At 36.4% G+C, this 26,422-nt stretch overlaps 2 protein-coding genes across 4 annotated transcripts; one reads left to right on the top strand and one right to left on the bottom strand.

Annotated features, from left to right (window-relative positions):
• The first annotated feature begins 992 nt into the window (after positions 1–992).
• Positions 993–20,853, top strand: acsl1a (acyl-CoA synthetase long chain family member 1a). 3 transcript variants are annotated; one of them, XM_043243049.1, is made up of 21 exons: positions 993–1,079; positions 9,587–9,809; positions 11,639–11,753; positions 11,853–11,917; positions 12,073–12,174; positions 12,428–12,527; positions 13,024–13,199; positions 13,294–13,326; positions 13,456–13,507; positions 13,989–14,062; positions 14,484–14,561; positions 15,225–15,359; positions 15,464–15,598; positions 16,657–16,752; positions 16,856–16,928; positions 17,046–17,134; positions 17,267–17,383; positions 18,016–18,159; positions 18,243–18,344; positions 18,458–18,529; positions 19,200–20,853. In XM_043243049.1, the coding sequence occupies exons 2-21, from the start codon at positions 9,615–9,617 to the stop codon at positions 19,338–19,340; spliced, it is 2,094 nt and encodes a 697-aa protein (XP_043098984.1). In that variant the 5' UTR covers positions 993–1,079; positions 9,587–9,614; the 3' UTR covers positions 19,341–20,853. The 3 variants fall into 3 exon arrangements, with proteins under 3 accessions (XP_043098984.1, XP_043098983.1, XP_043098982.1); XM_043243048.1 differs by lacking the exons at positions 993–1,079; positions 14,484–14,561 and adding exons at positions 7,207–7,394; positions 14,342–14,419; XM_043243047.1 differs by lacking the exon at positions 993–1,079 and adding an exon at positions 7,208–7,394.
• A 619-nt stretch (positions 20,854–21,472) lies between these two features.
• casp3a (caspase 3, apoptosis-related cysteine peptidase a) lies at positions 21,473–25,996 on the bottom strand. Its single transcript, XM_043243156.1, has 7 exons — positions 25,860–25,996; positions 25,065–25,278; positions 24,335–24,477; positions 23,862–23,990; positions 22,877–23,052; positions 22,659–22,776; positions 21,473–22,513 (listed from the first exon to the last, which is right to left on the bottom strand). Exons 2-7 carry the CDS (start codon positions 25,106–25,108, stop codon positions 22,284–22,286), a joined length of 840 nt encoding a protein of 279 aa, XP_043099091.1. The 5' UTR covers positions 25,109–25,278; positions 25,860–25,996; the 3' UTR covers positions 21,473–22,283.
• Positions 25,997–26,422: the final 426 nt, after the last annotated feature.

The following is a 26,422-nucleotide window of genomic DNA, read 5'->3' as shown; positions in this document are numbered from 1 at the left end:
GTTTATGAATTTTTATTCGTTTGAGTCGGGCGATAGTTTCGACACTATTTAGTCGTTTTGTCGGCTCTTTGTTTATACTCGCGGTTTTGTAGCCGCGGTCGCGCCTGCAAGTACCCTATAATACGCACGCTATAAACTTTTGTCATTTGGTGCTACGTTGCGCACATTTGTTAGATTTGAAAATCCTACGTTGATGGGAAAAAATGTTGATCCTCCAGACGATGTGTTGTCATGCGAGAGGCGGTGACCCGTGGTGACCCCGGGCCAGAGACACACACAATCCTTTAGCTTCGCGCGCCACCGTGAGTCTCCTCTGCATCACTTCACACGAGACATTCGGCATTGTTCGGGCACCACAATAGAGCATCCTTAATATTCAGAAAAAATCGTCCGAAATCAAATATACATCTATTGCTCACTGAATGAATTTTAAAGGGCGAATCGTAGCTGTCTCGTCCCTCCCCTGATAAATTGACCCTAAACGTGAGCAAGAATGGCGCCGTCTTGCTCACTAGAGGGAGACATAGCTATCGCCACATGTAGGAGTAAATAAACCAGCATAAAGAACTACTCTACACTTCTCAGATCTGAGTTTATTCTCCATTCTTTATCTAAAGGGGCCATTTAGTTCAACCGTGATAATATGTGACCGTGGAAGACGCTATTGTACGTTAAAAATGAAACGCATACATGGTAGGCTAATAAAGCTAGTTACTAAGAATAAAGTTTACCTAAACACGCACATAGGTGTTGGCTGTGGTCAACAGGGAAGGCGTAGCTAGATGGTACTTTTCTCATAACTTTCGCAACTTATATTTATTAGAATAATAAGAGAGAAAAAAAACGAAGCTTCATCTTGCTTTATTGGTAAACAAACAGTTTAACTGTACAACGTCGTAACGGTGCGTATGCAAATTTCCTCAAAACCAATTGAACTCGTTCTTTCACTTCGTAAGCGTAAAGATATGAAACGCGCGTCGTGATTGGTCGAGCGCCGGGTTTCCTATCTGAAGACAGCGGGGAGAGTCACACACGCCTCCAAATAACAGCTGTGTGGACGCTACAGTAACACCGTTCAGGTTTGTTCAATTCTACCTTAATCTTGGCTGGATTTATATTATTATTTCAATTGATTGAAACGAACAACGGTCGAAAACATCCGGACCGTGTGCGTTGATAAATATATATCTCGGAGAAAAGCGTTCAAATGCAAACTGTGCGTCGCTACATCTGCTCAGTTCACACGCGCGCTCAGTTTAACGCAGAAATGCGGCTCTTTTTGAAGCGGAGTGAAGAAATAAGTCGCACTCATTTGATTCAGTCGGTTCTTTAGAACAGCCCGTTTCAACCAGTTCAATGCAAAATTACTTCTGGCATGCAATTGTTGCATAATAAATTCCAACGCCTACTGTATATAACGTGTAGCCCAATGATACATCACAGTGCTGCTCTGGTCTGTATGTGTTTCATACAGTTCATTTTTAACACTAAAGCTTTCTAAAGTAACTTCCCCATCAATTGAAATCCTCGGTTCCCTCCAATGACTTTAAAATCAGCTCAGTCGTAATCGACCGCATCGGTTTTGTAATTACTGACTAATAAATCGATTTGTTCGCTTACGGAGCGCTTGGACCAATTCCGTCCAAACCGTGATCGAATCGCGCTGGTTTATTTCGTAAACGGGCTCAACCGATTCGTCGAAAAGATCCGACTCCAAAGAAGAAATCAATCGCGAGTGAAGCGCGGAAAAGAGCGCGTTCGTGTCTTGCGTGATAAAACATTTTGCCACAACGTATAGGCTAGATTAGTGCTGAGCCAACATACATTTCCTTGGCACTAGTCTGTCAGAGATGGCTGAAGTTCAGCGGAGGATCGCGTGAAGACAAAGAGAGGGGCGGAGATGGAGCGTGTTTGGAGACGCTTGTCGCTGCTTCGCGCGCTCTATTGTTAGTTAATTAGCTAATACAGAACGGAATCGCACATGGAAACAATGCAGCTCTTGTCCACGGCATGCCGTGGCATCACTTCTTGTGTAATCTCCCGTTTTTTTTTCCATATCACATATCACTGGCCATCCTCACAAATCATAGGCGGCATCCTGAACTATTTGACCTGGACATGCAAGTTATTTGATGCAAAAAGCAAAGAAAAGCCGGTCTGTTAAACATCCGAATAGAACATAGTTATGCAACAGGTTTGCAGACAAGAGGACCTCTTAACACAGTTAATTTGGCCTCATTTCGTTGATGCAGTGGCTGAAAGATGGACTTATTTTTGGATCATAATCACATCAGGGGAATTATATTTATGTAATTTATTAAAATGCACTTGAAACATTTCATAATTTTCCTATGTTTTAAAAAGCATAAGTGACTAATGTAAGAATTAGTCTGTTTTGTGTTAACCATTTTATATATATATATATATATATATATATATATATATATATATATATATATATATATATATATATATACTACTTTTTGCAATATTGTGTCAGTCCAGCCAGTTTTCTCACAGCTTGTCTGCTTGTGTTTTTCAGTGAGATCGTTCTTCTGATCAAATCAGTTAAATGCATGATTTGTGTGTGTGTTTGTGAAACAGAAAGTGATAGCGTGTGAATCCGCTGTGGTTTTAAACTGTATAGTTGTGGTATACGAGCAGCAGACGCGCTCAGGAATGTGTGGAATTTTGGCGGTCTAGCAGTCTGAGGTTACGCTGTTTTCATTTCCTTCTGTTTTTCTCATATTCATGCAGACAGTTTGTTCTGCATCTTCCGGTTTCGTGCTCGCGTTAACCCTCTTTCAAGGATAAGGTGGCTCAGAAATGTGTACTTTTAGTTTTTTGTATCGATAGTTTGCATAATTTACTGAGCTGTTTTGCCAGGATCCTCTATAGTTTTTTCCACTAATGTTAAAGTAAAAGGGGAGCAGTCCACTGAGAACAGTTGCCCCACTTCAGAATAACAACTGTTGCTGTGGTTACCAATCGAAATGTTTTCTCATCTGCTATTTAATATATTTAACAGCTTTACAGATAAAAGCGCCTGTCTTGAATTTCAGATCTCCTGTGTCTATCTTTTTTTATTTACAAAAGCCAAAACTGCCCTCTGGGCGTCTGTAGAAAACGGTTTGTATTATATTTCTGCTCAGCTTTTAAACTTGTTATTGAAAGCTTGAGGTGTGGTTCAGCTAGAAAGACTTGACAGAGCTCATTTCAGACCATAATCAAGCGCTGCCTTTATTTCTAGATTCTTAAGGACGAACTTCCGTAAAGTTAAAAGTAAATGGGTCGCGAAAGCTGTTGAATGCATAGCAACTTTAAGGAAAGAGAGTCCAAACTGCTGCTAAAAACGAACCAGTAATTCAATCAAACTCCAATTAAAAGCTGCATGTTTGTAACAAAATGCATCATTGAGAAATGTTTAACTTCATGCCATTCCTGTATCAATAATATTTCTATTTCTAGTTGAAAATATTAAACTAAATTCCTTTTAAAGAGTAACAGAATAAAAGAGTGTTAGTTCAGGAAAACATTTGACAAATTTTTTTCTTATAATAGTGACATTCTCTATTTCCTTAACTTTGTGCTTATGACATCACATATTTATTGTTGCAAGCCCTCTATTGATATTAATATGATTTTTAATTGGACAAATTCAAAGCAGTGTGCTCCTTTGAGCTTTTGGCTGTTGCTGTCTAGAAAGTTTTAGCATCACAGAACTGCCTATGCATTGCATTGCTTTTCTCTGATTATCAATACATAGACTGACAAAAACATCTATCTAGACTATCTATCTAATCTAACTCGCTTTCCTTCGGGGAGCCTATGAATAGTTCAACAGTGTTTTATGTTGATAGACAGGAACAGGAAATATACATGACAAAACAATAAAAATATCACAAATTTCAATGATTTAGAGTTCTGCAGTTTTTTATGCAGATTTTTTGAGAGACTGGAATTACACTACATTTTACAGCGGGATATAAGACCAAATGCCCAGTTTGACTGAAAAGTAGCGGAGGTTTTAAACAGGTCATTTAAAATATTCACTAGCATAAAGTTGTGTTTTTTCTTGTAAAATCCAGAAATTAAACTTTCACATATTTTAATTCATTAATTTAAATCAAAGTTTTGACTAAAAGGATCTTTGAGCTTAGAAACAAATCCAGTATCTCAAAATATAAGGATAATTACATTTGAGTTTCAATAAATGACCATCCCTGCCGTATAAATTCTGGGGATCTCTTGTTCTTTGAAGCAAAATGGAAAGACACTGACGTGAATGGACAGAAGACATCATCCACAAAGAAGAATCATTACAGATAGGTGGCTGTCCAGAGTGCTGTATCACAGATACAAGTACATTTTTGCATTTCATTTGGTCTTGGAGTCCCAAACAGAGAGGTTTTTTATAATATGCATTTATTTTTTTTATGCTTCCATCAGCTGACAAGCTTTATGGAGATGCTGATTTCGCTTAAAAGCAGCAGGACTTTAGCACCTGCCTACAGTGACAGAACCACTTCCAAGTGCTTTGCTGACCATGATACCACTGTGTTTGATTGGTGAGCCGACATGTCTGACCTGAGCTACATTTGGGATCGATGGGATCCATAATTTTTTTTTCAAGAGAAAGATGAGAAACAGTAGTTTAAATAATCCCCATATCAGCAGAAGCCACAGAAGGCGCTTACCGTCCTCTTTCCTCACTGATGCTGGAGTTTGTGCTAAAGGAGCTTTGAACTTGAACTGCAACTAACCTTTCTGTTTTTTTATTTATTTATTTATTTTTATTGATTTTAGGAAACATTCTAATATTTTTGACTTTGTTAGCGGTAAGCTTTAATCATCAAAAAAAGGAAAAAAGAAAGATTAAATACAATAAATATAACAATACATTTTTTAAGTGCACTTGTAAATGCAAAAAAAAAAAAAAAGAACCAGTTAAAAAGTTTTATAGACATGCAAATTTGATATTTATTTAAAACTATTCTCAAAAATAATGTTTTTTTTTTTTTTTTTTTTTTTTTAAAGTACACTAAATAAATGGGCTTTTCTATTTTTGTGGGTCTGTGCCATCATGAATCTTTAGAGCATTTGCTCATTATATCGCTTAAAGTAAGCTTGGTGTTAATTCCATCATGTGTCTATAAATGTTTGATTTGAAGTTCACCAAACTGAGATCAACATTGCTAAACCACTGAGTGTATTTTCTGAAAATATCAAATCATTTAAATATATCAAATATTTATTGAAAAAAAAAAAAAAAAAAAAATATATATATATATATATATATATATATATATATATATATATATATATATATATATATATATATATATATATATCTATTAAAAATGAAAATATTTGATATAAGTGATTTTGGAGCATTAAGTGACCAGCTCTGTGACCTGAGAGTTATTCACCTTGACATGTTCAAGCTTTTACAGAACTACAAATGTGTGTGTGTGTGTGTGTGTGTGTGTGTGTGTGTGTCATGAGTTTGGTATCCTGTGTGGCACTTGTCAGAGAGCAGCTGTTTGTTCTAGCTTCTTTCTCTCGCTCTTTTTCCATTGGGTTCCATTTATGTGACATAATGCTTTACAGAGCTTTCTCAGCCTGCGATGTGCTAGTAAATGCAGGACCTTTCGGTAGAATATCCCGTTACTTGATTTGTATTGCTTTCTTGATTTGTATCTAATTGTAATTATTCTAAACATATTTAGGTGAAACGCCTGATACTTCAGTGAATGTATGTGAGTTCTAAAAGTTCCCTCTGGCTTTCTGTCTGTCTCTCTGTCTGTCTGTCTGACTCTCACTGTCTTTCTCTCAGTGGGCTGATTGTGAGTGTAGCTCTGTCATTGGTTTATACTGTCTGCAGCCCAAGTATGGAGAGAGGTTAGTTTTCACTTCGAGGACATGCTCTGCCAGACCTGCCATGTGATCAGCATGACATTTCCCATCTGTGAGCCAGATACACACAGCTGCTGGCACTAACGTTCACACACACACACACACACACACACACACACTGTCAATTTCACCCTCTCATATACAATCTCATGTGGACATAAACATGCAGCACCGTTCAGGAATAACTCAATTTATGTTTATGCTAACAATGTGCCGCCACACACAGATGTTCAAACCTTCAATGACATTGAAAAAAATGCTTGTAAGTTTATAATGATATATATAATAATAATTTGATACATTTTTCTACATAACAAAATTCTGTCATGCTGTCAAACGAATAACAATTAATTGAAAACAAAATAAAAGTTTGTTTGCATATATATTATATTGCATATATGTTATATACACACACACATACAGTATATAGTTTGATAATATTTACATGTATCTACATGTTTACATCTACATTCATAGAATTTATATTATAGGAATGAATGAACATATTTTGTATTTATATATACACAGCATACATACATATATTATGTAAACAAAACTTTTATTTTTGCTGTGGTTTATCACAATTACCAAAATTTGACAGCACTAACATGAGATAAATCGCTTTTAGCTAATGAGAATTTGGGGGTAATATTTTAATATTTTGAATATTTACATTTTTATTTGATTTCCACTGGAACTTAGTTTCATCTAATATTTATATTTTGTTTTTAGCTTCATTTCAATGAATGCACATGTTTTTAATACGTTTAGTCACGAATTAGGCCAGACAAATTGTATTTTAACTTCTTTAGTGTGTAATGTAACCTGCACATGTTCTCGACAAAGTCAGTGGAGGGTGTGAAGGAGCTTATTTTCTGGCACATGTGGAATGCCTTCCCTCTTGATGTTTGTGAATTACAGTATTGTGTTTGAGCCGCCACACGTCTCTCGCTCTCGTATCACAGAGCAGATCTGCGCGACTATCAGCGACCGAGCTGTTCATCAGGAATTTCACCCACAAACACAGCAATCTCAGCGCTAACATCTTTGGATCGGATTTGTGTGCTTATGTTTCTGAGACAAAAAAAGCTACAGCGTGATGTGTGGGATGCCAGCATCTCCATGTGTTTTAACCCACTAAAAGACACAAAAACACAAACACACACACACACACACATGCATCTGTTAAAACAGACTACAGGGTTTAAATACCGAAGCCAACGGGTTCAATATTTCATAACGAAACGAGAAGTGGGAGGCGAATGAGAACTTGAAAAGAGGGAATCAAGATTGAAAATTCAGTGACAGAGAAAGAGAGAGACCCACGTGGTGGTGTTGCTGTCCGTGAGGGTCATTCTGCTATTCATAGCCAGTAGTTTCCTTAAGGTTACTTTGACGCTCTGAAAGCAACCATTTTCATATTTCCATATTACTCATACCATACACAAAGAAAAAAACCCAACAGCTGGAGCTGCAGGGTAAGTTTCGTTATTCCTTGTTGTTTGGATTCCATCGTAAAAGTTTGATTACGTTAAACTGGCGCGTTTTTATCAGCCGTGTTTAATTGGAAAATCGTTTAATAAAGCAAACAATATTTATTGTATGTTCTTATTTAGATAGCTACGTAATCGTGTTTGAACTTTACACTAGATTATTTCAAGGTCAGCATTGGGTCTTTACTAAAATGGAAACTAGAGAACGTTTTCACCTTGAGAAATACTGAAATTAGCCTTCAACTGATATCCGCATTTTATTTTTTGTGAAATGAGTTCAGTTTTTGGTAGACTGTGCTATACAGAGCGAGTAAACAGAAACTTAAAAGTGAAAGTCTATGTTGCTGTCGTCTTTTATAGTGCACTGAAATACATTTAGTGTCGAAACAAATTTCAGTCGGAAATTGTTAGTACATTTTAAAAACAATTACAGAGAAATGTCAATTATTCAAATAAACACGTTTTTATTGTGGAAAATCTGAAATGGTATTTTCTTGTAAGATGTGCTGTAGTAACGTTTTATTTACAATGCACACTGTCAATTCTAAAAATACTAAAAACATTTGCTTCCATTCATTGATTAAATGGATGTATTGCAACCGGTTTAAGTGACAATTAATTATAAGGTTGCAGTAAAATAAATCTGTGTTTATATGAATGATGTTTTTGGTGAATTGGTGAATTTTAGTCAATAACACAAGTGGAACAATTTAGATTAATTTTTTTTCATTTTAGGCTTTGGTAAAAATAGTAATATTGTGAAGAATAATTACTATTTAAATGAAATGCTTTATGAAAAATATTCATTCGTGCCATTAGATTTTAAACAGCCATTACTCCAGTCTTCAGTGTCACACGATCATTCAGAAATAATTTTAACATGCCTAATTTGTGCAAATATATATTTTTTAAATATCAAAAAACAGTTTTTGCTGATACGGTACTACACCTTTCAAAAAGACACGGAGTTAAATAAACTGTAATACCATTTTTCTGGATTATTTTAATCAAGTAGTTGCAGCATTGGTGTCTTTATAAGAAATATTTGCCTTTTTATGTTCTAAATGTATGACTAATAGTATAAATGTGAGAAGTCTGCATGTGAAACGGCACGTGAGTGTCACACGGACCTCTGAGGTGAAGGCCCACCATATTATCTACAACACATTATCAGTGCTGCACAAGGCTTTAGCACTTATTTTCACCCTCGGCGTGAAGACCAAGTGTTTTCGGAGATATTATCAGCAAGCACCTCACTGAGACAAAGAAGCTGCCAGGCGCTAGAAGAGATTTGTTGTTAGAGCAGTGAAGTCTCTGAGGTCTCAACTGAGTGAAGGACCCTCTTCCTGTCTGTAATTAGTCCGCTTCCACGAGGAGAGACCGTACAGAGACACACAGCTAGAGGCTATGGGCTGATGCAGCTAAAATATTTATTGGCTTTTTATTATAGCCTCATTTTCTGCTCATATAGAGCTGCCACGAACAAGGCAGAGAAATACAGGAATAAAAAGTGTGTATATGTGTATATATATATATATATATATATATATATATATATATATATATATATATATATATAGTATGATATATACACAGTATATATATATATATTTATTTTACATAATAAATATGTACTGTATATATTTATTATGGATATACTGTACATAATATATATATATACATGCATGTATATATTTAATTTTTAGTTCATGTATTAAATATTTATATATAAATATGTGAATGTATATATTTTTATATAATACATACTGTGTATATATATATTAAAAACATATACTATACACTATAAACATATATGTACATATGTATATATATATTTAATTTTTACAATATTCCTGTAACAATTATTATATATTTCAATTATTGTTATATTATGTAAACTCTATGTAGTAAATGTAAACAATAATTAAAGTAATATTTTAAAATAATTGTTAATAACAGGAATATTGCTCATTCAAAGTCTACTGTACCTTTTAGTACAGTCTACTGCTTTATTTTTGTACAAAATGTGTTTTGTCAGTCAGTGAGTATGTGACAACACAGAAATAATGCCAGATATTCCTCATAAATATAAGCATGTACCATTAACTTCACTGGATGAATTTCAAACTGACTTGCAGCTTGTGTTCAGGCTTTGTGTCTGTGTTTTCTTCTTTTAGACCTGGGCAAGCTACATTTTAGAGAGCCATGCAGGCCCAGGATCTGATCCGGCACCTGCGGATGCCTGAGCTGGACGACTTGAGGCAGTATGTGCGCAGTTTACCCACCAACACCCTCATGGGCATGGGGGCTTTCGCTGCCATCACCACGTACTGGCTGGCCACTCGCCCTAAAGCCCTAAAACCACCCTGCGACCTCGACATGCAGTCCGTGGAGGTACAGGTAGGGGTCAACATGCTTCCTCAAAAGTTTTACTCTCCAAAAACCAATTTGAAAATCAGTGGTGAGGTGAAATGGTACAGGGTAAGGAATCATTCGTAATATAAATGTCTTCATTTTTTTTCCAAGCCACATAAACAGGAAGGAGCCACACGTTCTACATGCACAACAAACTATGGCAGTTTAAGTGACGACATTACGTGCAGCAAAGTGGTCGCTGTTTTATTTTGAGATTACTGACCAGTAATACAGGCCAGAGAAAGCAACCGTATTTTACACAGTTGGACTTGATGATATCTACCTCCTCAAACAAAGCTCTTGAATGCGGTTTGACGTATAGATTCAAACTTTGACCACTTCTTCATTGGGAAAGCTTATTCTGGCCACCTGTTTAAAACAATTCCCAGAAGACTGATACAAATTAAGCGCATTCATGGTTTCCACGGCTTACAAATCCACCAAGGCCATAAGAAGTCATGCACACCATCATAGCTTGCAAAACTTTGTTAAACACATTGAAATTTATTAAACAAGTTTCAGCCAGACCTTTAAAGGCATTTTAGAGGTGAAAGGGAGAAGGCATCTGATGCAACAGTGAATATTTTTCAAACTTCCTGTAGGAACATCCTCTTGGTTTACCTCAGGATGTGTTCCCAGCTGCATGTCAAAAAAACTCTTTTTGTATGCATCTATGGAGTCTTTTGTGAGTTATACATTTGTGTCCTCAGACGCACATGCAATCAGGTTTTATTGTAGGAAACAATGGCTGTGTTTCTTTTTTCATTTACATTTAATCATTTAGCGGACTTCTTTGTTCAAAGTGACTTACAAATGACAGAAACAATAGAAACAATCAAACCAACAAGACACAAGTGCAGTGACAATCTCAGTTAGTCTTGCACAGTACACAGAGACTATGTCTACTTTCTGCCAGTAGAAGAAAAGCTTTCAAGTGCATACAAGCTTCCAAGATTTCTAATTCTAATGCTGTCATTTTAAACTTTTTATATATAAAAGAATCAAAAATAAATAAATAAATCCCGTTTTAATACATTTCCATTTATTACATTTATACAAAAACAAACATTGCATTCAGTGAATAGTTTGGATTTCATCTTTTGTTGCTGGCGTTGCTACAGCCATGTTTTACTGAGCTACAGAAAAAAAAAAAATAATAATAATAATTTATGTGGAATAAATGCAGACTTGGTGAGCTTAAGAAACGTTTGATAACAAAAACTAACTTTTGAGTGGTAGTGTATGTGTGTTGAAAGGACAACCAAGTACAGTTTTTTCAAAGTAGTCTTTTGCTAACTGCTTTTCCTTCTACGTCATGTTCTGTCATCACACCCTTTTTTTATATATATATAGCAGTTTTGTACGTCAGTGTGTATATACACAAGTGCGCAGACTGTAACTTTGATGCAAATGATCACAGTTTCTTTCAGCCAGACAAGTACAACTGTAGATGCGTGTCCTTGGACTCTGTCTTTGCCTAAAAGAGTTTGTGTATTCTCACCATCTCTTATATGTTTGCTATGGCAACGCACTGAAGGATGTTGGCAACAGCTATAAAGCCAGTCAAATCCACTATGCAGAGACCGTCTGCAAATTCCTTTAGCACGAAGTCTTCCTTTCGTCTGATGTCAAAGGACTTTTTTTTTTTTTTAATTTTAATGTTTAGTTCTGTTCCTCCAGTGCGATTGGCGTTACAAGATAACGTTTAAGCTCTTAAATGATCTGTCTCGTGTGAAGCAAGCAGGGGTGGAATAATGAGTTGTTATTTAATCGTTTGTTACGGAAAATCATAGATTATTGTTTTTGTTTTTTAAGGTGGTGGATATGCTCGTCGGTCTATTCTACAGGACAGCGACACATTCATGACATACTACTACAAAGACGCTCAGACGATGTATGAGTTTTTCCTACGAGGGCTACGAGTGTCAAGTAAGTCAACTAGTAAAAAGAAAAAAAAAGGAGGCTTTGTCATTTAAAAGTTTTAACGTCACGTGTGAGATCTTTACAATTTTGGTTTCATATTTATAGATAACGGTCCTTGTTTGGGATCACGTAAACCGGGCAAGCCGTATAAATGGCTTTCATATAAAGAGGTATGATCAAAATTGACTTGAAGCCTTATTCCACAACCAGTTCATGCTTTTTTCTCTATATGTTCATTGAACCCTGTCTCATTTGTATTTTATCAGATACGAGTGTGCATTTGAGTTATGAGTTATGTATTTTTGTCTGATGCTCGTGTGTGTAGGTAGCAGACAGGGCAGAGTTCGCAGGTTCAGCGTTACTCCACAGAGGTCACAGTCAAACAGGAAACAAATACATTGGCATCTTTGCCCAGAACAGACCAGAGGTAATCACATGCACTCACAGATGTCTGAAGCTGTCTACCTCAAACATTAGGGTTTTGATGATCAAAATCTTTGATTACACATTAATTGGCAGGCTTGATTGCTACATTGATTGCTTTGCTAAATATGTGACAACAATTTGTGTGGCAACAGTAATTCTGTTTTGTTCGTTTTATATTAATACTATATTCGATTTTATTTGCATACGAGTATGTACATTCCGCTACTGATTCAGTTTTCTGCACATTTCTGCAGTGGACGATTTCAGAGCTGGCATGTTACACATATTCACTGGTGGCTGTGCCGCTGTATGATACACTTGGTACAGAGGCCATCAGTTACATCATTGACAAAGGTGAGCGATAAATACAAGAAAAAAATCTAATCTTTTTTTGTGAGGACTTGGTATCTAGTTTTAGCAGGGTGATTGATATGACAATATTAACACACTAGGTCTCGGATGGCTAGATCGACTATGCATACATCCCATAGCAGATCTAGACAGGTGGAGCTGGGGAGGTGGAGGCTTTTAGAGGAACTCTAATAGGAACGCTGCAGGCACAGCTTACAGCAAAACACTGAACCAGGTTATTTAAAAGCAATCTGATTGGCTAACTGAAGCTCATTAAATCAGCAGAGGCCACTTAATATGCCAACATGTACAATCATGATGTGATTGCATCTGTCATTCAGACTAAATATTATACAAATGAATTTTAACGTCTAACGTTTAAGTATTTCATTAATTGACCAAACTATTTTTAATTTCATTTGAAAATTATGAACAGGCTGTGCTGACACTGTGACGTGTTGTTGAAACCGAGAAATGTGTAACAGAGCCTTTGTTGTAGCCACCATCTCCACTGTGATCTGTGACATCGTGGATAAGGCTCGTCTGATCCTGGAGTGCGTGTCTGGCCGGAAACACAGCATCACAACCATAGTGATCATGGAGAGCTTTGACAGTGAACTGACAGCACGAGCACAACAGACAGGCATTGAGATCCTGAGCCTCAAGGAGCTGGAGGTTTAATTACACACACACTTAAACACCTTTGGTAAGCAGTGATCCCATTAATCTTGTATTTGTACTCCGCTAAACTAAGTCTTTCTTTTGGCAGGCTATTGGCAAAGCAAACTATAAGACACCTATTGTGAGTAAAACCGAGTGCTGTATTGATTTACAGACTTTATGTGAATAATGAATCGATTATTTGATTGCTTTGTATAGCTTATTTTCTTCATGGTCTTTTAATGAATCTTAGTTTTGATTTAATTTCTAGCCACCTAAACCAGAGGACCTGGCACTGATTTGCTTTACGAGTGGAACTACAGGTAAAAGGTTTTATGCGTGTATCTATTATGTATTTAACTATTTAATTGTGATCTCAGGATTATTTTGTAGTTAACACTTTAACTCATTTTTATGCTTTTTAGTTAAAGAGAATAAAATATATGCAAATGTGGCTAATTACTGATAACTTGGGTGAATTTCAGGATTTTCAATGAATAATGACTATTTCTTTAGAAGACTAGAAGACTTATAACACTTGAATCATAAAGAACAATTTTTATGTTACTTTTATTGCTTTTTTGTGCAGTTTGACGACTTAGTCCTGATTTATTTTCATTCATTTAAAAAAAGAAAAAAATTTGTTTGTAATTACAATTTAAAATGGAAATGTTAATTTTGTCTGCACAAATACTTTTTTCTGTCGCAAACAATACATATAAGAACACATATCTCATCTCATCCTGTCGTATTTTGGCATTTTTAATGCTCCGACTCTGTTAATCCGTTTTTGTTCTCCAACAGGAAGTCCAAAGGGAGCAATGCTCACACATGGAAACGTTGTTTCCAATTGTTCTGCCTTCATTAAAGTTACAGAGGTAAGCCAAGAGGGAAGAGAAGCTGTAAATGTTGACGTGGCATAAATATTAAGATTAAACTGTAGAGAAGGTTTTCTTGTAAAATGAGCAAATGTGACAACCAGTGAGATTTAAATGACAGATCACATCTGTGAAGTTTTTAGGAACATCTTTCCTTCATTTCGTTTGTCCGTTTAACACGTTATTAAAAGCTGTCTTTCTGTTTTCCTCTTCTCATTTCCTTATTTAATGATCTGTTTCCTGTCTTGTGTTGATGTGTTTGTATGTGTGTGTGGTTAGGGCTTGCTGAAACCTAGTCCTCAAGATGTTCTCATCTCCTTCTTACCACTAGCGCATATGTTTGAAAGAGTAGTGGAGGTATGCTGTATTTCACACTGCACATGTGTGTGTGTGTGTGTGTGTGTGTGTGTGTGTTTTACAGGTTCACTGCATGCTCAACCAGACAGACATTCACATATCTTACCTCCCGCTAGCACACATGTTTGAGAGAGTGGTCGAGGTATGTATCATGCACGCACACCATCATTAAACAATTGTTTCACATAATTTCGAAACAAAGTTAGTTTGTGGTGCACTTAAAGGGCTAGTTCACCTAAAAATACAAATTCTGTTAGTGATTACTCACCCTCATATAGTTCCAAACCGGCAAGACAAATAAAGATATTCTTTCTGACCCTGTGTAGACAATGCCCAGAAAGATAGTAAGAACATCATTAACACAGTCCATGTGAAATCAGTGCCTCAACCTTAATTTTATAAATGTATGAAGTATGAATATGTCTTTCATATCTGCATTTTCATTTACTCACTGTCATGTCTTTCCAAAATATTTTTTCCTCTGCTGTACACATAAAGAGGATATCTTAAAACGAACAGTTAGAACTGTCATAGTGTGGAAAACAATACCCACAAGAAAGAAACTCATACATATTTGGAACGACATGGCGGTGAGTAAACAATAACAGAATTATCATTTTTGGTTGAAGTATTGCTTTTATTTGTAAATTAAAGCCATCAGAATGGGAGTATAAAAACATCACAATAATCCAAAAGTAATTCACATGACTCCAGTCCATTCATTAATGTCCTGTAAGGTCATTTTCTCAACTGTATTTACTGGCATTATATTCTTGTTGTATAATTGTGTTTTTTGTGCGTGTAGGGTGTGCTTCTGGTCCACGGGGCCAGGATTGGATATTTTCAGGGTGATATCCGTCTGTTGATGGATGATTTAAAGACTCTTAAGCCCACTATATTCCCTGTAGTGCCCAGACTACTCAACCGTATGTTTGATAAGGTACGTATGTTTAGTTATACACACATAAACGGTTTGCATTCAAGTCTGTGCTTAAATATACGCGATGTTCTTTGCTCATTATACATCTGCTTGTTTGCATTAAGATCTTCGGACAGGCAAACACTCCTCTCAAAAGATGGCTTCTGGATTTTGCCACCAGCAGAAAAGAGGCGGAGCTTAAAAGTGGAGTTGTGAGGAAGGACAGCATGTGGGATAAACTGATCTTCAGCAAAGTGCAGGTAACCAGATGAAAAAAGGAGAAAGAGCGCGTAGAGCCCAAGGACAGACCAATCAGCTGAAACTAAAGAGCATCTATAAAGACTCTGTTGCCTAGCAACACACCAAAATACTTAGCATCCGACTGACATTTATGAAGCCAAAAAAAAAAAAAAAAAAAAAGTCAAGAGAAATCATTTCGCATCTAAAGGCTTGTTCGCACCAAGGACAATAACTATAACTGTAAACTTTAGATCATTGTTCTTCTATGAGGACAGGGAAGTCCACACCATAACTATAACAGTACAGATACAAAGGTACAATATTGTTAAAATCTTTTTCAGAATGAGTTTTTTATCTGAAAACAAAACAAAACACAGATAGCGAATCAGAATTCACCCAGTCATTTAAAAAGGCAGATGACAATTGCAGTGTTCTTATGCCAAACAGAATGCTGTCTGCTGGTGTGAGTGGAATGATATTGTTTATAGTTACATTTATAGTTATCTGTTAGCATATAGTGTTCAGCCATGTTTTTGAAATGGTTGCATTTGCAGCTGCATTTGTTTAATCAAAAGTAAAGGTATATTATTACAACTGGAAATAACTGTTTTCTACTTCAAAATATTTTAAAATGTCATTTATTCCCGTGGAGGCAGAGCTGAATTTGAAGTATCATTACTCTAGTCTTCAGTGTCATCATCCTTCAGAAATCATTCTAACGTTTGATGCTCAAGAAACATTTTTCTTTCACCGCAATACCGCAATATTGAGCTATAAATAGATGAAAAAAATGTATGAAGCTTACAGAGTTTTTCTGCTTATCTACAATTCACGGTTGCTGGCTCAGAACTCTGAACTAAAATGCAATTGTTATTTAAACTATATAAAAGAAAGTGTGGCCAAGTACGGTGACCCATACTCAGAATTTGTGAGTAGACGCAGACGTCCAGAAGAGTGGGCAGCCGGGTTGCAGGTGGGGGTTCGGTGCCTTGCTCGAGGGTCTCACCTCAATCGTGGTATAACCCTTGCGATTAAACTGAGCATTAACAAAAAAAATCTGACTCCTGTGACCCTGAAGGCCAGTCTGGGTGGACGCGTGAGGCTTATGATCACAGGAGCCGCTCCGGTCTCTCCCACCGTCCTCACCTTCCTCAGAGCAGCGCTGGGCTGCCAGGTACACGCTCTCACACACACACACACACACCCCTCTGTTCTCCTGCTAATCAGTATTCTCATAACAGGTTTTAAGCTTACTTTTTGTGATTATTATTTTTTAGTTTTATGAGGGCTATGGGCAGACAGAGTGTACCGCGGGCTGCACCATGTCACTTCCTGGAGACTGGACAGCAGGTAAAACAGTGCCCATGTACACGTATTGACACATAAAAACAAACAGGCACACCTTGGATGATGTACCGTATAAACAGTCTATCCAGTTACACATACTCTACTGGTGTCTGGTTTTAGGTCATGTGGGAGCACCACTTCCCTGTAACTTCGTCAGACTTGTGGATGTGGCTGAGATGAATTACTTTGCAGCAAATGGAGAAGGAGAGGTTTGTTAATAGTTAAAATATTGAGTTTTAAAGGAACGCTCTGGGTTCAATGTGAGTTAAGATCTGTTGATAGCATTTGTGGCATAATTCTAATGGTGTACCTCTCAATTGACGTGTGTGTGTTTTCCACAGGTGTGTGTGAAAGGACCAAATGTGTTTCAAGGTTATCTGAAGGACTCAGAGCGAACCTCAGAAGCCATAGATAAAGACGGCTGGCTGCACACTGGAGATGTAGGCAAATGGCTTCCGGTAAATATCACATCTTCTCTTCTGCTCCTTATTTACTCTCATTACTCTCAACATTTTTTATTCTACCAGTTTAGTACTAATTTAATCAGTGTCCTTATTTTTGTAAATCTTCTACCTGCCCTGAATCAGACTAATTTTTTTGAAAAAAATAATTTTAACTAATTTTGCGAGAAAAATAGTGTGAAAAAGTTCTGAAAAAAAAGGTCTGTACTGTGTATAGGTCTATATAAAAACACATACATAATATATTTTGCCAATATTTTCATATATATATATATATATATATATATATATATATATATATATGAATTTAATATATTTTTTTTTCTTAAATATATATACATGCATGTGTATTTATATATACATAATAAATATACACAGCACACACACACATTATGTAAATTAAGTTTTATAGCTAAATAGAATATTCCGCATTTTAAAGCATTTTTACCAGGAGACCAATGAAAAGCAGCGTAAACAAACGCTAATACAGTTATTGTTATAATTATATTTATGGTCATTTTGTACAATTTTTCCAAATATTTTCAAACCAGTTGTTGCTTTTTAAGAGAGCAGAAACCTCCCCCCTGCTCTTTTCTTTAGTTAGTGAAGTTGAGAGTTTATTGTTTTAGAACGGGACTCTGAAGATTATAGACAGGAAGAAACACATCTTTAAGCTGGCCCAGGGTGAATACATCGCTCCAGAGAAGATTGAGAACATCTACATCCGCAGTGACCCTGTGGCTCAGGTCTTTGTACATGGAGACAGTCTGCAGGTGAGACACGGGACCGAATGACCGAGTCAGAGTGTGGATGTGCTTGTATCAGTGGAGTAAACCCGTCTTGTGTTTCTTTGTAGGCTTGTTTAGTGGGTGTTGTGGTGCCTGATCCAGATTTTCTGCCTGGATGGGCGAAGAAAAGAGGCATCGAGGGCTCCTATACCGAAATGTGCAAAAGCAGGGTAAAATACTTTGGATTTGGAAGCTTTGGATTCATATTCGATGTTTACATTTTTAATTTGTTGAAATATGAGGACTTGTACCATTCCTGATTTTGGATGTTGTTTTAAAACAGGAACTGAAAAATGCTATCCTGGAAGACATCATTCGGCTAGGGAAAGAATCTGGACTGAAGTCTTTTGAACAGGTTATTTATCTGTTCATTTCTTGAAGTACTAGAGCAAGACATTTAGACCTGGGGAGTCCATTCAATTTTTATATTACATTTATTTATTATATTTTTAATATGTTTAATTTGTCCAATATCCTTTTAAAAAAAAATAGTTTAAGGTCACTAAGTTTCTTTCAGTTAAAACAGCCCAGACATGCATTTTAGTTTGGGACTAATCTTAAGGGGATCATGTAAAAAATCTAAAAGATAATTACATAAAAAAACCTGTTGCTTTCAATACAATAATATATGACAATAATATAACAACATTAGTTTAGCGTGATATTTAGTTTTTGCTGTCGACCTAATATGTATATTAGCTAAATTGTATTGCCCAACAAAGAAATGTACATAATTTTAATTATGCATAATCTCTGTTGGACAATAAATGAAATCAGGTCAACACTAGTTTAGAATAATGTAATAAAGTTTGTTAATTTAAGACCATAATTGTATATATAATTGTAATTAAAAATTATTACTAATAATTACTTGCTGTAATTTAAAATAATTGTTTTCAAAAAATATATACTTATTATTATTATTATTATTATTATATTTAAGCTATGCTATATATTATTAACATACTAATGATTCTTTCATCTAATCTGTGTCTCTGTGTGTGTGTGTGTGTGTGTGTGTGTAGGTGAGAGACATTGCTCTGCACATGGAAATGTTTTCTGTTCAGAATGGACTTCTCACGCCAACATTGAAAGCAAAGAGAACCGAGCTGAGAAACCACTTCAGACAGCAGATAGACCAGCTCTATGCTAAAATCAAAATGTGAACAAACAGAGAGAGAGAGAGAGAGAGAGAGAGAGAGACCCCTACACTGAAAGTGTAGTGATGACAATGAAGGATGTGTTCTAGTTCTGTCGTGTCGTTGTATCACGGGGGAAGAGAAGGACCATTGTACCTAGTTCTTTTATCATTTCTACCACTTGGATGTGCCACAGTCATCTCAAAGAGGTGAAGTACAGTCCTGCCAGCAAAATACATACCAAACATTTCATAAGCCCAATTAAAAAAAAAAAAAAACTGGAAGTGAACCACCCAATGCCTTAGGCCAGTGAATGCCTTGAATCTAATAACTGAGAGCATACCTGCAAGATCACGTAAAACAGAACAGACTGAGACAGCCGGCATTCATGTTTGGGATTTGTAAACTATGTGCAGATATTTTCAACAAAACTTATTTAAAATTATAGTGATTTCCATTAAACTTCTGTAAATGAAAACGTATCAGTGTTTACTATTTAAATTTATGCTCTTAATTGTAAGTTACTGCACTTTTATGGTAAATCATGTGTTTCAAATATTTGAGGTCTTTTCCATATCTATTATATAAATGATTTCTACTGAAACGGAGAATAAAATGACATTGGTTCACGCCAATTAGTCCTCACTGATACTCAGATACTCTCTCTCCTGGGACCCTATTTGTAAAGTGTGTTCGCACAGATTTGATTTTAGTATGTTTAAAACCGCTATTGTACATTTTGACGATTGGGGATATCTTAAATCTTAAAGGGTTAGATCACTCAAAAATTAAACTTAGGCTGTGTTTTCCTTATTTTCAAAGCGTCCTTTGTATACATGACTTCCTTCTTTCAGACGAATCCAATCGGAATTACATTAAAAACCGAAGACCCCTGCAGACCCCTCCAAGCCTTTCAATGGGTGTTTGCTCTACACACTTCTGAAGACTTGAAATAAAATATGCACATCCAAACCCCAAGGTTAAACGAAGTAGCGAATCCATGTGTTTTTGTAAGATAAATCACTTGAGCTTTATTTGAGTGTTTTGGACTGTTAAAGAGAAACATCTGCCCTCTTCAAAGAAGTGCAAGGACCATTTTTGATACGTTGACTCCGATTGGATTCATCTAGAAGAACATAAAAAAAAAAAAAAAACCTATGATGCTTCGAAGGTGAGTAAAACAGCCTAATTTTAATTTTTTGGGTGAACTAACCCTTTAATGAAATTCATTAGGAGAGGTTTACATAGCATTCACGATCATTTTCAAGTCGTAGATTTTACATCTATAAGAGAGGCGTACATGTTTTCTGTTCATTCATTCTATGAATCAAATGTACACACATTTAAGTGTTAATCATGAGATCGATTTTAAGACGGTTTCTGTGCAACATTTTATAAACGAGGCCCCTGGAGATTAAATATATAGGTTCTCTATTTATATTTGTACATCTTTATTCTATTCTGGCTTGTGTAAATTGTGCAGTTATTTGTTGCATGTGGACGTTGAGGAGAGAAATAAACTGATGGCATTGTCTTTTAATAGTGCTTGGGTTCCTGTTCATTAACTTTGGTAACGATTCCAGTGCTTGTGTTTAAAAAACATGAGCATTACGTAACTAAATTGTAGTGTTTACGGTTTAAATCTCACTAAAAGACCTAGAAAGTGGGAATGCTATCAAAATAAGTATTGCATATAATAATGTGAATAAGATTAAAGGTAAAAAGATTCCATCATCACAGTTTGCCGTAAGAGCTACTCTATGACCTGAAGAGCACAAAAATGATTTTCAAATGTGAAAGTGAGAAGGTAATGAGGCATGCGTTTGAATAAATGTCTGGGAAACTGTGCTGCTGGCTTCTGTTGTCACTCACTCTCACCTGTGCCTACGGCTATATTGATACGCCTGAACAAATTTTCTAAATACAAACGCCCACTTTGAAACTCAGGAAACTAGTCTCGCTGGCTGTCAGTGTCCTGTACGCTACATTCACAGACCGCAGAATCATTTTCCCAAATATTATAGATGGTATTAGGAACCAAAAAAAAAACAAAAAACCAACATTTCAGATACTATCCCCTGGGAATACATTCCTATGATATCAGGCGATTAATAAAGCACATTTTAAAATAAGCTTAATTCTGAATGAAACACCTACTCTTAGGTTCTGAGGGAAATATGTATTATCATCCAGTGCACTACAGAGCCGTTTAAACGCATGCAAAAGCAGTTTATACACAAAAAGCATTTATGTATAGTAAACAAGAGTATACAATAAACATGAACAGTACGTTTTCGTAGGAAGATCTCACAGTCTTCATAATCATCTTGAAGAGACTAACCAAAAAGCAGTCCAAATTAAATATAATTTATGTTAATATAATATAAAAGGTAGTATTGGTGTCTATTACCACAAAAAAAAACAAAAAAAAACTTAGCTGTTTTTTTCCCTGTAGGAATAGACTAGTACAGTAAAATGCTTTATTGCTTCCTAATGGAAACCTGTACATTAGATTTCAGAAGTTGCACCAAAACGTTCCCATGGTTCAGTGACAGGGAATATTATTGATTGTACTTTGCTTTTTACGTTAAGTTAGCAGAATTTACTTCAATTAAATGCCCTTATTGTACAGTCGAATTATTACAGCACCCTTTTAAAGTCCCTGATTACTGTAATTTAAAAAATCCTAACCTCTCCTGTCATTGGTGATTGCTCATTATTAGATTATAATTAGAAAACCAGAGACAAAACTGTATATTTTCAAAAGGTAAACAAAAACCTGAGAAGCTGCTTTCACATGCAGTATTTTAAATGCCAACACGACCCACAACACCAGTCCTGAGACAGAGAAACCCCAAAGTGAGCATGCCCAGCTTACGCTTCTGTGCTTAAAGTCTACCCTCAGTGTATATTCTGTACCTGTGTTGCTTACAGAAAAGCTGGAGAAGCTCTAATAGTTCCCTTGTCCCTTCAAGCAGTGAAATACATCTCCTTGGTGAGCATCGAGACAATGCAAGGGATTTGTTTCTTGGCGTCAAAACCAGGCTGGTTGGAGGTAGACTCAAAGCCGAGTGCCACTTTATGGTTGACCCTGGTCATGATCTGCATGAGCTCCAGTTCTCTGCCATACTTTGCCATCATTTCACAAAGGGACTGAATGAACCAAGAACCGGTCATGGTGTTTCTCCAGGAGTAGTAACCTGACACAAGAAGGAAACCCCATTAGGAAAAAGCCTCGACGTGGAAAGTATCAAAATGATGTTTTCGCAGGAAATACTCAAATCTATCAAGCGATTCATTTTACTAAAAATCATTTGACAAATTAATTGGTTTGCGTGTCTGTACCTGGTGCGGTAGAGTAGGCATAGAGGAAGTCTGCCTCCACAGGAATCCTCACAGAATTATCGGAGCTCGTATGAGTATCTGACTCCACGCCGGGATCCAGTTCTGTACCTCTACAGGCCTAAACAAACACAGCCAGAGTACATCTCAAGAGTGGAACAAGACAGCTCATTTTAAACATCGACCCAGCGGGGACATTAGAGCGGGAATTCTGGCCATACCTGTATGAAGAAAAGCTTAGGCTTTCCCACTAGTGATGGGCAGCGGTCTCCTCTGAAAAGGCTAGTTAATGCCTTGAGCTCCACAGAAGTATCGGTGCCATAAAACACTCCCTCATCTCCATGACTGAGCATTACACACACCAACGAAGCACAGCGGCTGTGGTCGTCACGGGCCACTGTGATAAAACGAAACAAACAGTCATTTACAGCGCGTGTGTGATGCAACGTTACTGCGGATTTAAGCACATCCACACTGTATAACAAAAAAGGTTGAGCAAACTTAAACTTTTAAGACAAACAGCTTGAGCCCATTTTTGAGTTCTCTCAACTTCTGCTTTTTAAGTTTGCATAACAAAAGTTTTTTTTTTTTTTTTTTTTTTTTTTTAAAGTGTAGACAGAGCAAAATTTTGCAGTGGTAAAAAAAAGTAAATGGTAAAAGAAAATGCGTCACAAAAGGAGACAAAAGTGTTCTTTTCTCGTGCGGCAGAAGCAGAGGTAGTTAAAACCCTGCATTTATACAGTAACGGCGTGAGAGGATAATATGAGCTCTGAGCTCCATGCCGACATGTTGAAAGCTTTATTTAATATCACTGACTGATGCATGGAATACTCGGCGTCAGATATGCAAATAATATAGATTTTAAATGTCACTAAAAAAAAGTTAATGATTTATTAATAAAGTCATGTAAACGCAGCTTACTAGTATTGTCAGGTTACTGGTGTGCGTGTAAATGAGAAAACCTGGTTGTAATCAATTTAATAAGTGAGTTATCAGCTTACTGGTGTGCATGTAAACCTGCTAAATGCTGAATAATGACCATGGTATAAACGGGATAATGCACGACGAGCTGTGCATAAAATAATTTAACGGGCTTCACGTTGGGTGGTTCTTGGCATCGACATGCAACAGGCATTCTTGGGATTTTAAAATCCATCTACTGATATTGAGGTAAAGGGCTAAGGGTTTTAGTTGAATGCACCATACCTGCTGTTAAAACCTGCATAATCTGTGCAACTGTCTGATCATTGTAGACTTTCACAGTGTATCCTAGCTTCCGAAACACATTCATTACATTTCCTGCATCTACATCAGTACCGTTCCGCTGGTTCATGCCTGAAAAAAAGTGAAGAACAGGTCATAAAAAGGCAAAAAAAAAAAAAAAAAAAAAAGCAGTAAAAGGTTAACATGACAAATATGCATAATATTTTCATTACCTAATGTGAAACAGATAAATAGCAAACTAACAGTAAAACTATTTAATATCGGATTCAATCGTGAATATTTAATTCTGGCCACTGAACAATTACAGGAAAAGAGTTTTGATATTGGTACATCGGTGCCTAGAGTCTGTTCTGTTCACCATTCTGTTCATGAGGTAAATGCATCTGAACAATCATCTGAGTTTGACGAGCTTTGAACAGACAGCTTTCACATCAACAACACAAAACAAGTGTTACCTGTACTGCGATGAAAGTTTTTGTTATTGATGATGATGCAGAGGCCAATGCTGGGGTAGCTCAGGCTGTATCTGAAGTCATGTGACTGAGCCTTAGAATCAACCTGCACATCCTGCTCTCCTGACGCCCCATCCGGACCAGCACTGGAATAATAAACCTTATTTAAAACTTTGTGTGGACCCGTTTATTCTTTCAATCTATATTTGATTAATTTTGGAACGTAATGTTTATGGACTAAATATAATATGTGACCCTTAAAACGCACGGGTATATTTGCAGAAAGACTGCAGGGGTGAAAATGATCCATTTCTATTTTTCACAAAAAATCATTAGGATACTGAGTAAAGATCATGTTTATATTAAGATAGTTTGTAAATTTCCTACCATAAATAGATTAACTTGATTTAATTAACTAGATTAGATAAACTTGATTAGTAATATGTACTGCTAAGAACTTCATCTCGACAACTTTAAAAGAAATTTCTATTTTTTTTTTTTTTTTTTTTTCTAAAACTTGTATCTTGGCTAAACACTGTCATATCCTAACAAACCATACATCAATATAAAAAAAAAATATTAATTCACCGTTCAGATTATGTATATAAAATGTCACATGTTAGCATAAATTATTATTAAGCATTAATACACGTTACTAGGCCTAAATGCTAGAAACAAGCAGGTCAGGTCACTTCCGAAAGCCGCATAGCAACAGTAGTCAAGATCATCTTACTCTGTCGCGTCCCCGGGCCGCGCGTCCACGCAATCTCCGTTCATCTCCAAACGTTTAACGGTCACTCTTAATAAGATAAAACCTCCGTTGAAGTGTATCTGGAGACTTGTTGAGCCTTATAACGGGATATCGGCAGACCGATAACCGCGCCCTCACGCCGGAAGGATGATTTTATTGTTGTTGTTGTTGACTCGCTCCACCAGCCAATGAGAAGCTGCACGAGACGAGAAAAAACACAACACAGCTCGACGTCAGCTACCCTTTAACAGCTGTGCAAAATAACAAAACAAAAAAAGACTTGGGTATAGCGTAGGCCTGCTTTATAAAAACAGCGTGTGCGATATATCAGTGAGCAAAGTCAAAACCAAGACCTCTTACAGCTGTAGATAATTCACATGATGGCTGTGCGCCAAAACCTCGTGAGCTGCCTTTCTAGATAGCGTGCTTCAAACAAGCGCGTTCACAAAGCCTCTAAGTTAGGTGTGAACTGTGGAGGGTTTAAGACACAGCCACTGTAAGGAAGGTCAAGTTACACGTGCCCTGCTAACGCAGGATGAACACAATAACATGCTTAAAAACTCTGAATGTCTAACTACTCTCGTGCGCAAGTCAATCAAAGCGTTTACTGCAATGCAACGTGGCTGTTTGATGTATGCAAAAGTGTTAAAGCTGTGCAACCGTACGCGCGGCGTTTCTTTGTCTGCTTGTGAACGTTCAAACGGACAACAAGTGAAGTCTGGCTAAACACAAAACACTTAAAAACCTCCGTTCGAAAACAGTAAAGTCGATGCTTACCAAATACGCGAAAATATCCTGCTACGGGAAGCTTGTCATGCACGGGATTCCGAGGACAAAGCGGTTACTCAGCATCCAGGAAGTGTGCTCGGGCTACGGGTAACGTGAAGGGTGTAGCAGTTGCTATGGGATTTCAAGTACTATTGACTACAGTACATCGAAGGCTTTGCCCCTCGTCTGTTGCGCTACAACATCGCCCTCTGCTGGACAGATGTCTTCTTACACATGAAAAGGGGCCTTTGATTTAAGAGCATACTCAGGCCTTTATCAGTACACACACACATATAAAAGTTATAGAATAAAAGTTATAGAACTTTAAAATGTTATATATATATATATATATATATATATATATATATATATATATATATATATATATATATATATATATATATATATATTAGTGTAACTAATTAAATATACTTATATTGCAATAATTTCACAATATTCAATTAATGCACAAAAACATATTTTTAAATATTTGTTTAATGGCATCTGTTTTCATTTATCATATTTTTTTAGCCTAATATTTAACCATATACTATTACCATTAAATATTACAT

Source organism: Puntigrus tetrazona, chromosome 1 (genome assembly GCF_018831695.1).
Source record: "Puntigrus tetrazona isolate hp1 chromosome 1, ASM1883169v1, whole genome shotgun sequence".
Taxonomy (NCBI): domain Eukaryota; kingdom Metazoa; phylum Chordata; class Actinopteri; order Cypriniformes; family Cyprinidae; genus Puntigrus; species Puntigrus tetrazona.
The sequence above is the reverse complement of the archived record's forward strand: the minus strand, read 5'-3'. Positions and strand labels throughout refer to the sequence as shown.